Genomic DNA, 12,143 nt, shown 5'->3' on the forward strand with positions numbered 1-12,143 from the left:
AACTTATGTTCATCTATAATATCTTGCAGGTCTGATGAAGGATCCAAACCTAAATCCTCCAAGTTGTTCTCTCCACAAGATGCCACCTGAATGTTGCCAACATTTTGTTTCTTACGGTTTCTGATGAAAGATCACCTGGAATGTTAACTCGGCTCACAGATGCTGCCTGGCCTGCTGAGTAGTTCCAGCAATTTCTGTTTTTATTTTCTGTTTTAGTTGCAGCAAGTGCAGTTTTCTTTGTTGGTTTTGAACTCAGTCAGAGGATTAGGTGCAGCACCTGAGCAAGAAAGCAGTGCCTACAGCAGAATCTAGTATAGTAGGTAGAATCAGAGACTTGGTGAAGATGTAGGGTAAGGGGTTAATTTTAACTTTGTAATGTGAGGATTTATACCGTGACTTATACAGTTAGAATTAACCCCTTATTATACAAACAGGGGGAAAAACAATTGTTCTCAATAAAACAGACAATGGGGCAGGATGCTTCCGGATACAGTGTGTGCGCGCACGCACATGAGCGGGGTTACGCGCTTGCGCCCGGGGGGCTGCGCTACGCGCTGCTGCCCGCGGTCGGCGGCGCGCGCAGGGTTGCCGCGCAGATCGCTGCTGGGCTCGCGGGCGATGGCAGCCGGATACATTGTTACTCTGGAGTTGTAATGAAGTTCCATTCGAAGTTTTTATCACGGACAGCCTTGGTGAATCAGAGCCCGCAATTAAAGCCCGAAAATGGCTGCAAATAAGGCGAAGAAAGTTACAAAGATGGCAACGAAAGCATGTCCGGAATGTGACCAACAGGTGGGATATCTCAGACTGGAAACATTTGTATATATTTCACATTCAGTTCGCGTTTATCGGTGAGGATCGAGGCTTTCTTTGTGCGATTTGATAGGGTGCATTATTGAGGTTGTCTTTTCGAAGCATCATTCAGAAACACTGGCCTAATATTTTCGATTTTTTTTTTGTGCATGACCTCGCTACTGACACGATGTTGTTTTATTTTTTTCAAATCTACACCTTGAATTGCTATTGGACCTTTCAGCAAGCTTTAGGCGTGGGGAATATTGCATAATATCAGCTTTTTCCTCCCCGTGTCTTTGCTACGCTATGGTCACGTATTCTATTTGGAAATGTAAGACAATAAAAGGATGGCATTTGAGCTGGAAATGATTGTGGAATACAGCCTTGAGCAAATGTCTTTCATCTGAAAGTGATTAAAATGCTTCGGCGTCAGCCGAATACCAGATTTGCAAAATTACATATTACTTCCACGTTGATAAATAGCCGTGTTGTAAGTCTCCTATTCGCAGAGCCGTAAATAAACTTTGAATGGGGACATTAGACATTTTCAGACTACTTTGAACGTAGAATTTAATCTTTGTTGTCATGTGGCATATGCAGTGCAGGCAGTTTCTCTCAAACATGAATACTGCTAAAGTGCTGACGAGTTGCCAAAGGCTTAATCACAACGGAGACATTCATGGGTTTACGCCTAGACTTTCAAAATACATATTTTGAGCGTTGAGTTCAAATTGTGCAGCCGTTTTGTATTCAAAATCCTGTGGATTTAAGCTTATTAGTTCGGTGGTGTTAATGTAGTTTGATTATGTCGGCGCTTTACACTAATTGTTTCGTGTAGGACGGACGCCAATTCTTAAAAAACATTTGCGTAAGAGATGTCAGTCCGTCATCAAAAGGAAAATGCCAAAGACTGCATTCTTGGCAAACTGCCTTGCCCAGTATATAATCTTTCTAACATTGGAAATTGCAGAATTTTTAATGAATCGGTTCTACGTAATCTTTTAAATGAGTTAGATGTTTAAAAAGTACCAGAATTGTTGAGTGTTTTATCAGGTTGCGTGGATGCGATGAAAAAAAATCATATAGCAAAACGGCCACATACGTGAACGTAGTCATATCCCTTGTGATTAAACTGTTTACTGCGATGGACTGCAGAAAAACGCCATCTAATTTCAGCTGTTTGATTTTTCAGATTCCTGTTGCCTGTAAATCATGTCCTTGTGGATTCATTTTTATAAGTAGAAGACTATTGAATGCTAAGCAGTCTGAGAAATCACCGCCACCTAATTTAGGTAAATGATTAAAAACCTGTCAGTCTGCTGAGCTGATTAACTGTGTGGAATGGGGAAGCAAAGGAATGAGTAAGCAATGCAAATTTATCATCCATCCTTAGATTACAATTGGCATCTGTTTTGTTGCTCTTTCATTTTGGCTGTTGAAACATAAGGGGACAGAAACCCTTTAGCAAAGGTTTGATCAAAGCACAATGTGTCCTTCTGGTAAGGTGCAGCTGTCCTTTTTTAAAGGTTCCTGAGTCTAATTGTGAATTAAATATACATGTAAGCTTAATTATTGTTCAATTAGGGAACTTTGCAAAATAGGGCCATGTTTGTCAGTTTCCAGCTGTGAGTTAGAAGTGCAGTTCAGAAAAGCCCAGTCATTATATAATGTTGCATCACTAGTCACTATACTATTGGATCTCCTGTAGTGTTGCTTATGGCTAATTGATGATCTGTACCACAATTATGAGTAATATAGCATGTAGTGAACATATTATCATACTAAAGGAAACTTAAGGTAACAAAGTGTGATTAAGTAAGCACAATCTTGGTCACTTATTTTCATTAGTGCCCCATCTACAAGCTGCCCCTTGGCAGCATCAAAGATAATGGGTGAGCTTGCACATATGCATTGACAACACCTTTATCTGTTTCCATGACCTCTTTCAACTGCTTCACTGCCACTGTTTTCAGATGACTTATTCAATATTCAGTCCTGGATTGGACACAATTTCCTCAAGTCAAACATCAGAAGGATCAAAACCATCGTCTTTGGCTTCCACCACAGTCTCTGAATCCTTGCCACGTGTTCCACCTCTTACTTTGACTGCTATCTGAGACTGTTTGCAAACTTGCCTTGCTATTTAACCATGAACTAAGCTTGATGATCACACTTTCTCTGTCACAGAGACGCCAATTTCTGACCCCTATCCAACCTGCATCTGCTGTTGAAGCCCTCAAACATGCTTTTTCACCTCCAGAGTCGGCTATTCCAATCTTCTAATGGACCGCCGTATTCCACCCTCCATAAGCTACGGCAAATCCAAATCTCTGTTGTCTATATTCGATCTTGTACCAAGTCTGCCTTACCCATCAGTCCTGTGCTCACTGATCTAATTGCTTCTGGACCCCAAACACTACCAATTTAAAATTCTTATCTTGTTGCATAAATCTCTTTCATTGAATCATCCTCATTATCTCTATAAAATGCCTTCAGCCCGACTGTCATTTGAGAATTTTGCATTCCTCCAACTCTAGCCTCTTGTGCATCCCATTCTTTTATCCCATCATTGGAATCTCTTTCTTCAGTCAGCTAGATTCTACATTCTGGAATCCTTCCCTAAATGTCTCTGCTTCTCCATCTTTCTTGTGTTCTTTAAGACCTCCTTCAAATTTATCTCTTTAACCAGGTTTTATACTGCCCTCCTAATATCTGCTCATTTGGGTTAGTGTCAACTTTTTGTCTGATTACACTTCATGAAATATTCTGGGTGGTTGTTTATATTATTGCTTATGTTAAAGATGCTATATAAAGATGCAAATTGTTTTATCAGGGAATGTTTACATGTTGTACAGTGTTCACTGGTTCCAGTTTCAAGTCAATGTATTCAGCATTAAGCTGTCTTTAAAATTATTTTGTATCTGTTATTATAAAGTATAATATGCTGTGTATGCACACTGGTTCCTGAAATTGTAATGGATCTCCCATAGTTTGCTTGTTGTAAATTTGGTGATGACCTGTATTAAAATAGTGTCCTGTAATGCGATATGCATTGTTCTGCTAAGGTGGAAATGTTTCAAGTGGCCTATTCCTTTCAGGCCAGAAATTCTAATTCTTTTAAGTCTAGCTTACTCAATTTTTGCTGTCTGATCTTGTAACTTTGCAAACTGTGAAGAAAATTTTCAGTTCCAGGCCAGATGTGCACCACCATAAAATTAGCTAGTATTTTTGTCTGTTGAAAAATAATGTTTTGCATCTCCATAACAAAGTGCACTGATGCAGTCTGCCTGTTCCACTCTTTCATCCACTTGTGCTTGCATTTTCTTTCCCTCATCTATTCAGTCATAGTAATTCTCCTTATTTTTAGCTCTAGTCATGAATGAAAAGTAAAGCAGGTGGTGCACAGGATTGATCAGGTACACATCAGAATGTTAATGTTCTAATTTGTCTTGTTCTGGTGCCAGTGGAGACCATTTTCAGCTCTACATCTGATTTATACCTGGTGCAGTATAGTATAGTGGAAGGCCAGTACAGCACTGCTGTCCTTTAATCAGTGCAACAAGGTTTTTAAAACAAAAATGTAAAAGTTTCATTAAGGACTGAAAAACATAGAGACTATAATACTAAAATAAGCCTTTTGGCCCAACCAGCCCCCGCTGTTTATTTTCTATACAAACAGTAATTTTAATTGTGTGTCCCCAGTCTTTCCCATATTCCTTTAATTCCCCTTTCCATCAACTACCAACATACCCTACTCTTAAAGATAGAGTCTCAACTTCATTTACTATGACTGGCAATGCATTCCACATTTCACAGCTCCCTATAAAATAAAAAGATTAATCCTGCTCTTGCCCTTAAATCTCTCACCTTATATCTGTATCTTTATTCTAGAACCCCCTCAATTACTGGAAACAACTTTTCTATCTCTTCATATCTTTAAATGCCTTTTATCAAATTGTTCCTTAATCTTCTCTAACAGAAACAGCTTAAATTTTTTCTCGGTCCTCAATCACACAGCCTTATTCCTCAGAATGGTTTTGGCTGCTCCTTTTTCTTTTGAGTCCCATTCTTCAGTAAGTTTGCCATCCTCTCTCAAATACTTTCAGTTAAAGACAGAAACATGCATGTTTACCTATTACTTGCTAACAACAAAGAAACATTATCACTTAGTGCTAGGATTAGTGTCATTACGTGCTATAAGATATGACATACACACCTTGAAGTGTCATTGCCCACCTGTAGATTGTTTTTGGCTTTGCTTATTTCTATTTGTGAAAGCACAGCAGATACTTATGGTATCTATTTAGCAGATATGCCAATTGAACACAATCTAGCCAGTGCTACTTTTTGTAGTAACCAGCCCTTTGCATTGTTCACTGTTTCTTGGAGCAGAGAGTATTGCTGCCTTCAATGTTTCTTCGAGTACCACAAACAATGACACGTGCAGTTCTTTTTGGAGTTGATTACTTGAATGACCTAATTCACATTGATTGCTTCGTACAACTTGTTTAGTATTTAGAAACCTAGGACACTACTCGACTGTCTTGGGCTGTAGTGCTTTTACCTGGAATCCTTTCTTATTAGGACCTTTACTAGGCAGTTCCTTATATATTGTGGTTATTCTAAACTTCAAATAGTGGCTATTTAGTTTTTTTTAATATATCTCGCACCACTGTTCAGTTGCATATCTAGGTAAACCTTGCTGAAGTATGATGTGAGCATAGATGCACTCCTGGGAAGTTAAAATTATTTTGGTGTAGGAGTTCCCACACATAGCATGAGTCAAGACTTAAATGCTTTCTTCGAGTGAGGTTAGAGGACGAGATAACTGGACCAGGGTGTGCAGACATTATTGCGTCATGGACTATTTTTATATTTGCATTATAAATTATTTTTGGCTACATTTTATTATGGAAAATGGCTATGTAGCTTGACATGTAATTATAACCTCCTGCCAGTGCTGGTGCTCCCCATTAAGGAGTGATGGTATTTACAGTGTGACAAGTTTATAAAGGCAGTATCCATTATACATGTAAGTAAAGGCATCAATAATGGAAACTATAGCCGGAGATGTATATAGCTTTAAGTTTTAAGATATACAGATTACTATAGTAAAACTGCTCTAGTAAATATGTCATTCAAAAGGGCAGGGCGGGCAGCATTAATCAATCATTTTAAATTTGGGTATTTGGGAATGGGCCAGAAATCTGCGGGGCTCAAATAATTATATCCTCAGTCTTCTTCTGTTTCCTTACTCCCTTTTATAGTCCTGTTTTAACAAGGTTATGGTGAGTGAGAGTCTAATCTAGCATTTGAAATTTGAACCTAAATTCAGAAATCCTAAAGGGAGTTTGTTGTGTTAACAGCTAGCTTCAAATAATCATTGCTGCCATCACGGTTGTGTTTACATGCTGTAGGCAGAGATGGCATCTGAATCCAAGACTGATCCTAACTAGGCAGCTTTGGTTGTGGAAAGAGCTTGGGAGCTAACATGTGATTGAATGTCACCTTGCTTGCTTCATTTTAATGGAACGTAAACATTAGACTATTTCCTATACAGCGGGTCTGATAAGATTTAACAAACCTTTATTTTGTGATAGACAACAAGTCAGCAGCTAAGAGAAGGAGAACAGAAAGGGCTCGGCGAGAGAAAGCAAATTCTGCTCTTACCAAAGACTTGGAAAACAGGAAACGTTCCAGATCAGACAGTCAATCTGAGCAGATTCGGCGGCGGCGAGGGCGACCCAAGACCACCCCTAGCAAAAAACACGATGATGAGAAAGGTGAAAATACTTGTGATTCCAGGGTAATGGGGGTTGGTGGGGTGGTGATATTGAGCTTTGCAGAGTAAGTTCAATTCTTTGCTGTTGGGTAGGTGGTGGACATGCTAGAATTGGCCCTGGTTAGAAATGGTGGGGGTTGGTGGTGGTGGTGGTGGTGGTGGTGGTGGTGGTGGTGGTGGTGGTGGTGGTGGGGGGGGGTGGGGGGGTGGGGGGGGTGGGGGGGGGGTAGGAAAGAGGAAATCTAACCAGGTTCTGCCAGTCTCTTGCAAAGAATCAGTAGGTAGTAGTGGACTGGCTGCTCTTGGAATTATAAGCTAGCATCTTTTTGCCCCTTTTGAGTATTATTGTTTAACTTTTTTCCTGCTTAGCCCTTTTTCTTTTCTGAAGTGGCTAACTCATGTTGGGGTATGTATCTTGTGAAGCAATTGCATCCTGGTATATCTTTCATTCGTGAACGAGCCTAGAAACTTGAGTGTCAGCTAGTAATTTGAACAGAGAAGATGAGACACATCAGAGTTGAGCTGATCTGTCTTCAGATGCCCACAAAGATGCACTTTCCAGTAGGAGCCATTGGATAGTAATGAAGGGCAAGAACCTTGGCTGATTTTTTTTTTTTTGCTTGTATTGCTAGAGTTTTAAGGCCAGTTGTAGCATGACTTTTGTTACCTTGGTAATGACTGGCTAACTGGAAATTAAATCTGGGTTATTGTTCTGTAAGTTTCTGTCTTTGCTAATTGAGGGGGTTCAGTGTTATTCTCTTAATAAATAATTAATAATGTGCAGTGGTGAGAACTGGAAGTAATAGTTTTCAAATCTGGGAAGATTTGGCAAGATCCAGTTTTTGTTTATCAGAATTTTCTATTACTAATCCAAGACTGCCTGGTTTGTTTTTGCCAAAATAAATATTGAGTTGCAATTGTATCAGTGAAAACTGCTGAAAATGCCTGGCAGTTCAACTGATTTGTGTGGAAGCCTTTGTTTTAATAACTAACCTTTTCATTGCCAATGCTGAATATAGAAGTTCCTTGTGAAAATGACTGTGATGCATTTCAGTTTTAACATTTAAAAAAAAAAGTTTTTCACTTCCAACAAAAATGAAGATTAAGTGATTTGGAAATTTTGAAAACACTTAATGTCCTTTGTTTGGTTTTCCGTTCCTCTAAACTGTATTTATAGAAATGAATGTGTACTAATTACATTTGGCTTCCTTTTTCCACTAATAAGTGGTTTTTAAAAATCCAAACTTTGTGACAACACTTTTCCTTTTGTGAAAGGGCCCATGATGACTCTGCAGCCACTCACCTTTCTTCTCTATCTCTGTGGAGAAACACTTGGTCCCTGCTTGGTGAAGTTCACTGATCCGTTGTGTGGAAAATCACAGGTGTATGTCTGTATCTTTTTTTTAAAATTGCAAAACAGACTTGCAGTAAAAGATATACACTTCTTATTACTATAAAACAATTTGAATACATACTCGGGGCCAAGCAGTAACTGACAGGAAATCTATAGGAATGTTATTGAGAAGCCAAATAAAAATAATGGATCTTTGGGCATTCTCTCAATAGGTGATGAACAGTCACATGCTATTAATACCTCCAGCACCATGCTGTCAACATCACCCAATTTTTTGTAATTAATTTCATATTGTATGCTGAATAAATTGGCATTAATACCAATGCCCCAAAAGGGACCTGCATATGTATATACTTTCATGTCTGGGATATAGGCTCTTTTTTAATGAGTTTACTCCTTATTCTGTCTGAATCCCTGATCAGGCATTCGGGGTTCTTTTTTGCGCAAATGTAACAGTCAGCCATCTCCTTTAGACCATGCAGGCTGGCCCGACAAAAATATCAAGCTAAAATCTTAACTCAAACTGTAAAAAGGTTAATGAATCCTAAAGTAGTATTTGCGGTTTTATTTTTTGATATATTTTCATAACATTCATTGCATGTTTTCTGTCTAAAAATGATTGGTTTTCACATGCATTTCTAAGGAGGTTCAGTGTTTCAGCTGTGTGGTATCATTTATAAAAATGCAATTAGAATGGAAAACATATAGCTCCTATATTGCCAAACTTTAGTCAGTCTTTAATACTGATCCTTGGGTACGTTGAGGTGGTTTTGTAGCTAAAGTATAAAGAAAACATCATAGTCAAACAAAACTTGAGGCCCAGAATTCCACCACTATTATTGAATGTGGAAACCCTGGAGTTGTGTAATGCTGCATAAAAGTATTGTTTTTCCTTGAGCAGTGCCAAGAGAATGTATAATCCTAACCACATACTAGTCTTGGTAGATTTTTTTTTGTTTTTTTATTTCCTTTTAATGAAACCAGAGAACTATTTTTCTCAGTTACAGTTGGAAAAGAAAGAGAGCAGTTATTTAGAAAGTTTCCCACACTGATTGAATTCACAATCGGCCTTCTTTTCTCCCCCACATAGTTGATAGAAGTTCTTTGAGCTCTGGCAGTCTGGTTATTAATAATGTGATTCTGTACCATTTTTTTTGGAAGGGTGGGGTTAGATGAAGAAGTCGATAATGTAAGATTTAGATTGTTGGAGAAACTGCATTCCTTTGGATTTGATCATTCATTTACTGGATTTTTTTGTTTTACAGAAAGACAAGAAAAAGAAGGTGATGTATATGCCAGTCTTTCAGATGAAAGGGCCTTTGTATTTTCAGTGGCATTGGCTGAAATAAACAGAAAAATAATCAATCAGAAATTAATTCTTTGACAAAGCACGCTAAAGTGAAATACAACCACAACTCAGGACTCAACTCTTGCACAGTTGTTTCACCAAAATGGATCTCATACTGTGACATTTTCCAGCATGACTATCGATGCCTGAATTATGTAGTCAGACTCCTTTAACCTGCTGAATTGCCAGATGACCACTTCTTGCAGCAAAACTCTTGAGGAGATGGACGTGGACATGTGGTGGCTTGAATGTGTACACCAAAGTGGAAAAAGACAATTCTTTCTTTAAATTCCAATCTCAGATATTTTGTTTGTATGGAAATAATTATGCTACGTTGAACAAAGAAGTAATGCAGATCGAGGTGTTGATCAAGAAATAGGTGAAAGTGTATGAAAAACTTGCTTCGCCAATCAACTTCAGCAAATGAACAGGTTAAGCCAGAAAAGGGAACCAAAACTGTTCTTATGGTGTATTTGGAAGGACCTAGAAATGATTAATTCCTGATCCAGATGCAGGTTTCTTTCTGCATTTTACCTTATTTATGACATTGATTGCATACAGGCATTCTCCATTCTGGTCTGTGTAATTAGTCTAAACACTGCAAATAATGATCATAAAATACTACAATAAAAAGTGTTAAGTTTCATACACCTTATTTGTTCCTTTCCCAATTTTCAGTATAAATATTTTTGAATGATTAATTTTGACTATAATTTGACATCTTTTTGGCATAAATTAAGCCCAGGAATGTATTACATGTGGTCTGTGAATTTTTGGAGATATTTTCATACAATTAACTTTCCTATGTAATAAATAGATTCATTTATGTATAATGTAAGTGTGCTTGGGATAATTAGCCTATTGGCACGAGCATTGAAATAGGAATCTCCGCTTGTTGACTTGTGAACCATATGTTCAGCCTCCTTCACAAAGATGTTTACTTTCAGTTCTTACTTTCTCATACTTGTATCAAAGATAGGAAGGTATTGCTGGTGAGATAAGTAGATGGACTATGGTGGTATAATATTCGTTACAATAGGATGTAACCAGATGATGTACAAGAGATGGTGTCACATGCTTCATAAATTGTATAAATATTGCATTTATCTGACCCGTGCATTATATTTATCATTAAGAGTATATTAATTTAAGTATTTCTGATAAAAGAGACACGTCTAAGCTTTTCATTTTGCATTCATGAGAACGCTCGCAAGAATACCAATATAAGGGGAAAACCACAATTTATATTTGCAAATTCACATTTGTGAAGGCCCTACAGGACTTGCATATTGCACATTGCGTGAATCAGTATTCATTGAGCTTATGAACTCGGCAACTTGCACAATTGAGTTCACACAAATTCATGAACAGGTCTTTGCCTGTCACTTTTGGCCCTGAAAAGTGCCCAGTCTACCTCTGCTTACCCTGGAAGGGCAATGCATCATAAAAATTTGAGCAACAGGTGAAGCTCGCTGATTCACATTGCTACTGTACGGTAGCAACACAAGTGGTATTTGCTACTAACAGGATGCTGTCGTCAAGCCAAAAAGATGTTCTGCCTTTTACATAAATGAGTAATGTGGTATATGAATTTCAGTGCCACTGTGATGCTAGGTATGTAGGTTGTACGTCCCAAAGACTGGCAGATTGTTTCAAACACCATGTCCCAGCTGCTGTTCGCAACAGGCAGAGTACAGACCGTACCCAACCAGCCTGTGCTTGCAAAACTCAAAACACGGTACCTAATTTTAGATGTGATTCTGCAATTGGACAACATTTGCTAAATAATTCTTAATGTGCTAAGAATTATGCTGACAACCAATTTAAGATTGTCAGTCAGACTTGAAATGTGCATTTGCATGTACTGGAAGCTACATATATTAGTACACAGGGTCCTATTCTTTGCAGACAGACATGTACATACATTGCACCTGTTTCAGTTAAACAAAATAAGTGACAGCCATTCGTTGACTCCTTCCTCAGGGGTCTGGTTTAAATTTCAAATAATGCTTGGCAATTAACTGTCAGGCACCATCACTGGTTCATTCTCCATGATAACACCACTTGCCAACAAATCAGCACTCTTCACATACAGTACAAATTGTTGTTTTCCCCTTATATTGGTGTTCTTGTGAGTGCCCTGATGAGTGCAAGACAAAAAGTTTAGACGTGTCTCTTTTATCAGCAATATTCAAGTTCTGTACTACCAAATGACTATTTATATTAATTTATTTCTGTTTTACCTGAAATCTACCTGGGCAAATTATTATAAATTTTGATCAAGTTGCATTTCAAAGCTGATGTTTGTGATTCTCAGACCTACAATTTTAGCAGGAGGAGAGCATTAGTTCTTTATGCAAGAGAATATTTGAGATTACAGTGACACGTTTGTTTTGTTCCTGGATTGGTTGTCATCGGCTATGACTGTTGATTTTTAACATTCTTGGTGAGAATATAAATAATGGAATAAGATAACGTTATTTGGCCTTAAAAGTGCAGTCTTTCCACAGATCAGTTTCACCTGATCATCAACTCTTTTTGCACCTATTCAGTGTCAGTTTTGGCTCAGTGGTAGGACCCTTGCTTCTGAGTCAGAGACCCTGATTTTAGTTTAGGATTCAGGCTGCAGGAAATGCTCCCACCCAACTCTTGTCTAATTCTGGCAGCATAAGCCTTGGCAATTTAAATCTGATTTTCAGTCCCTTACGTCAGCAACAGATTCATTTGTGGGACATCATAACTGAGCCAACTGCTGCTGTTCTCTGGGGTCCATATATGCTTAATTTCCAACAGTGGGCTCTGAATAGCAATCATTAGGAGGAAATAAAAATTGTTTTTGTTGTTCCTGAGCTAGAGGCTACTAA

General features: G+C 38.2%; 1 protein-coding gene across 4 annotated transcripts; it reads left to right on the forward strand.

Moving 5' to 3' along the window:
- The first annotated feature begins 570 nt into the window (after nt 1-570).
- On the forward strand, nt 571-10,379 carry c7h16orf87 (chromosome 7 C16orf87 homolog). 4 transcript variants are annotated; one of them, XM_041192047.1, is made up of 5 exons: nt 571-792; nt 1,988-2,087; nt 6,396-6,578; nt 7,853-7,965; nt 9,197-10,112. In XM_041192047.1, the coding sequence occupies exons 1-5, from the start codon at nt 724-726 to the stop codon at nt 9,278-9,280; spliced, it is 549 nt and encodes a 182-aa protein (XP_041047981.1). In that variant the 5' UTR covers nt 571-723; the 3' UTR covers nt 9,281-10,112. The 4 variants fall into 4 exon arrangements, with proteins under 4 accessions (XP_041047981.1, XP_041047982.1, XP_041047983.1 ...); XM_041192048.1 differs by having other exon boundaries at nt 7,853-7,959; XM_041192050.1 differs by having other exon boundaries at nt 625-792; nt 1,988-2,156; nt 9,197-10,379.
- Nucleotides 10,380-12,143: the final 1,764 nt, after the last annotated feature.

The sequence above is a fragment of the Carcharodon carcharias genome, chromosome 7 (genome assembly GCF_017639515.1).
Source record: "Carcharodon carcharias isolate sCarCar2 chromosome 7, sCarCar2.pri, whole genome shotgun sequence".
NCBI lineage: Eukaryota > Metazoa > Chordata > Chondrichthyes > Lamniformes > Lamnidae > Carcharodon > Carcharodon carcharias.

Coding starts and splice junctions, on each gene's coding strand:
- c7h16orf87 (XM_041192047.1), top strand. CDS start 724: ATGGCTGCAAATAAGGCGAAGAAAGTTACAAAGATGGCAACGAAAGCA. Junction 2,088..6,395: donor ATCACCGCCACCTAATTTAG/GTAAATGATTAA, acceptor ATTTTGTGATAG/ACAACAAGTCAGCAGCTAAG. Junction 7,966..9,196: donor GTGGAAAATCACAGGTGTAT/GTCTGTATCTTT, acceptor TTTGTTTTACAG/AAAGACAAGAAAAAGAAGGT.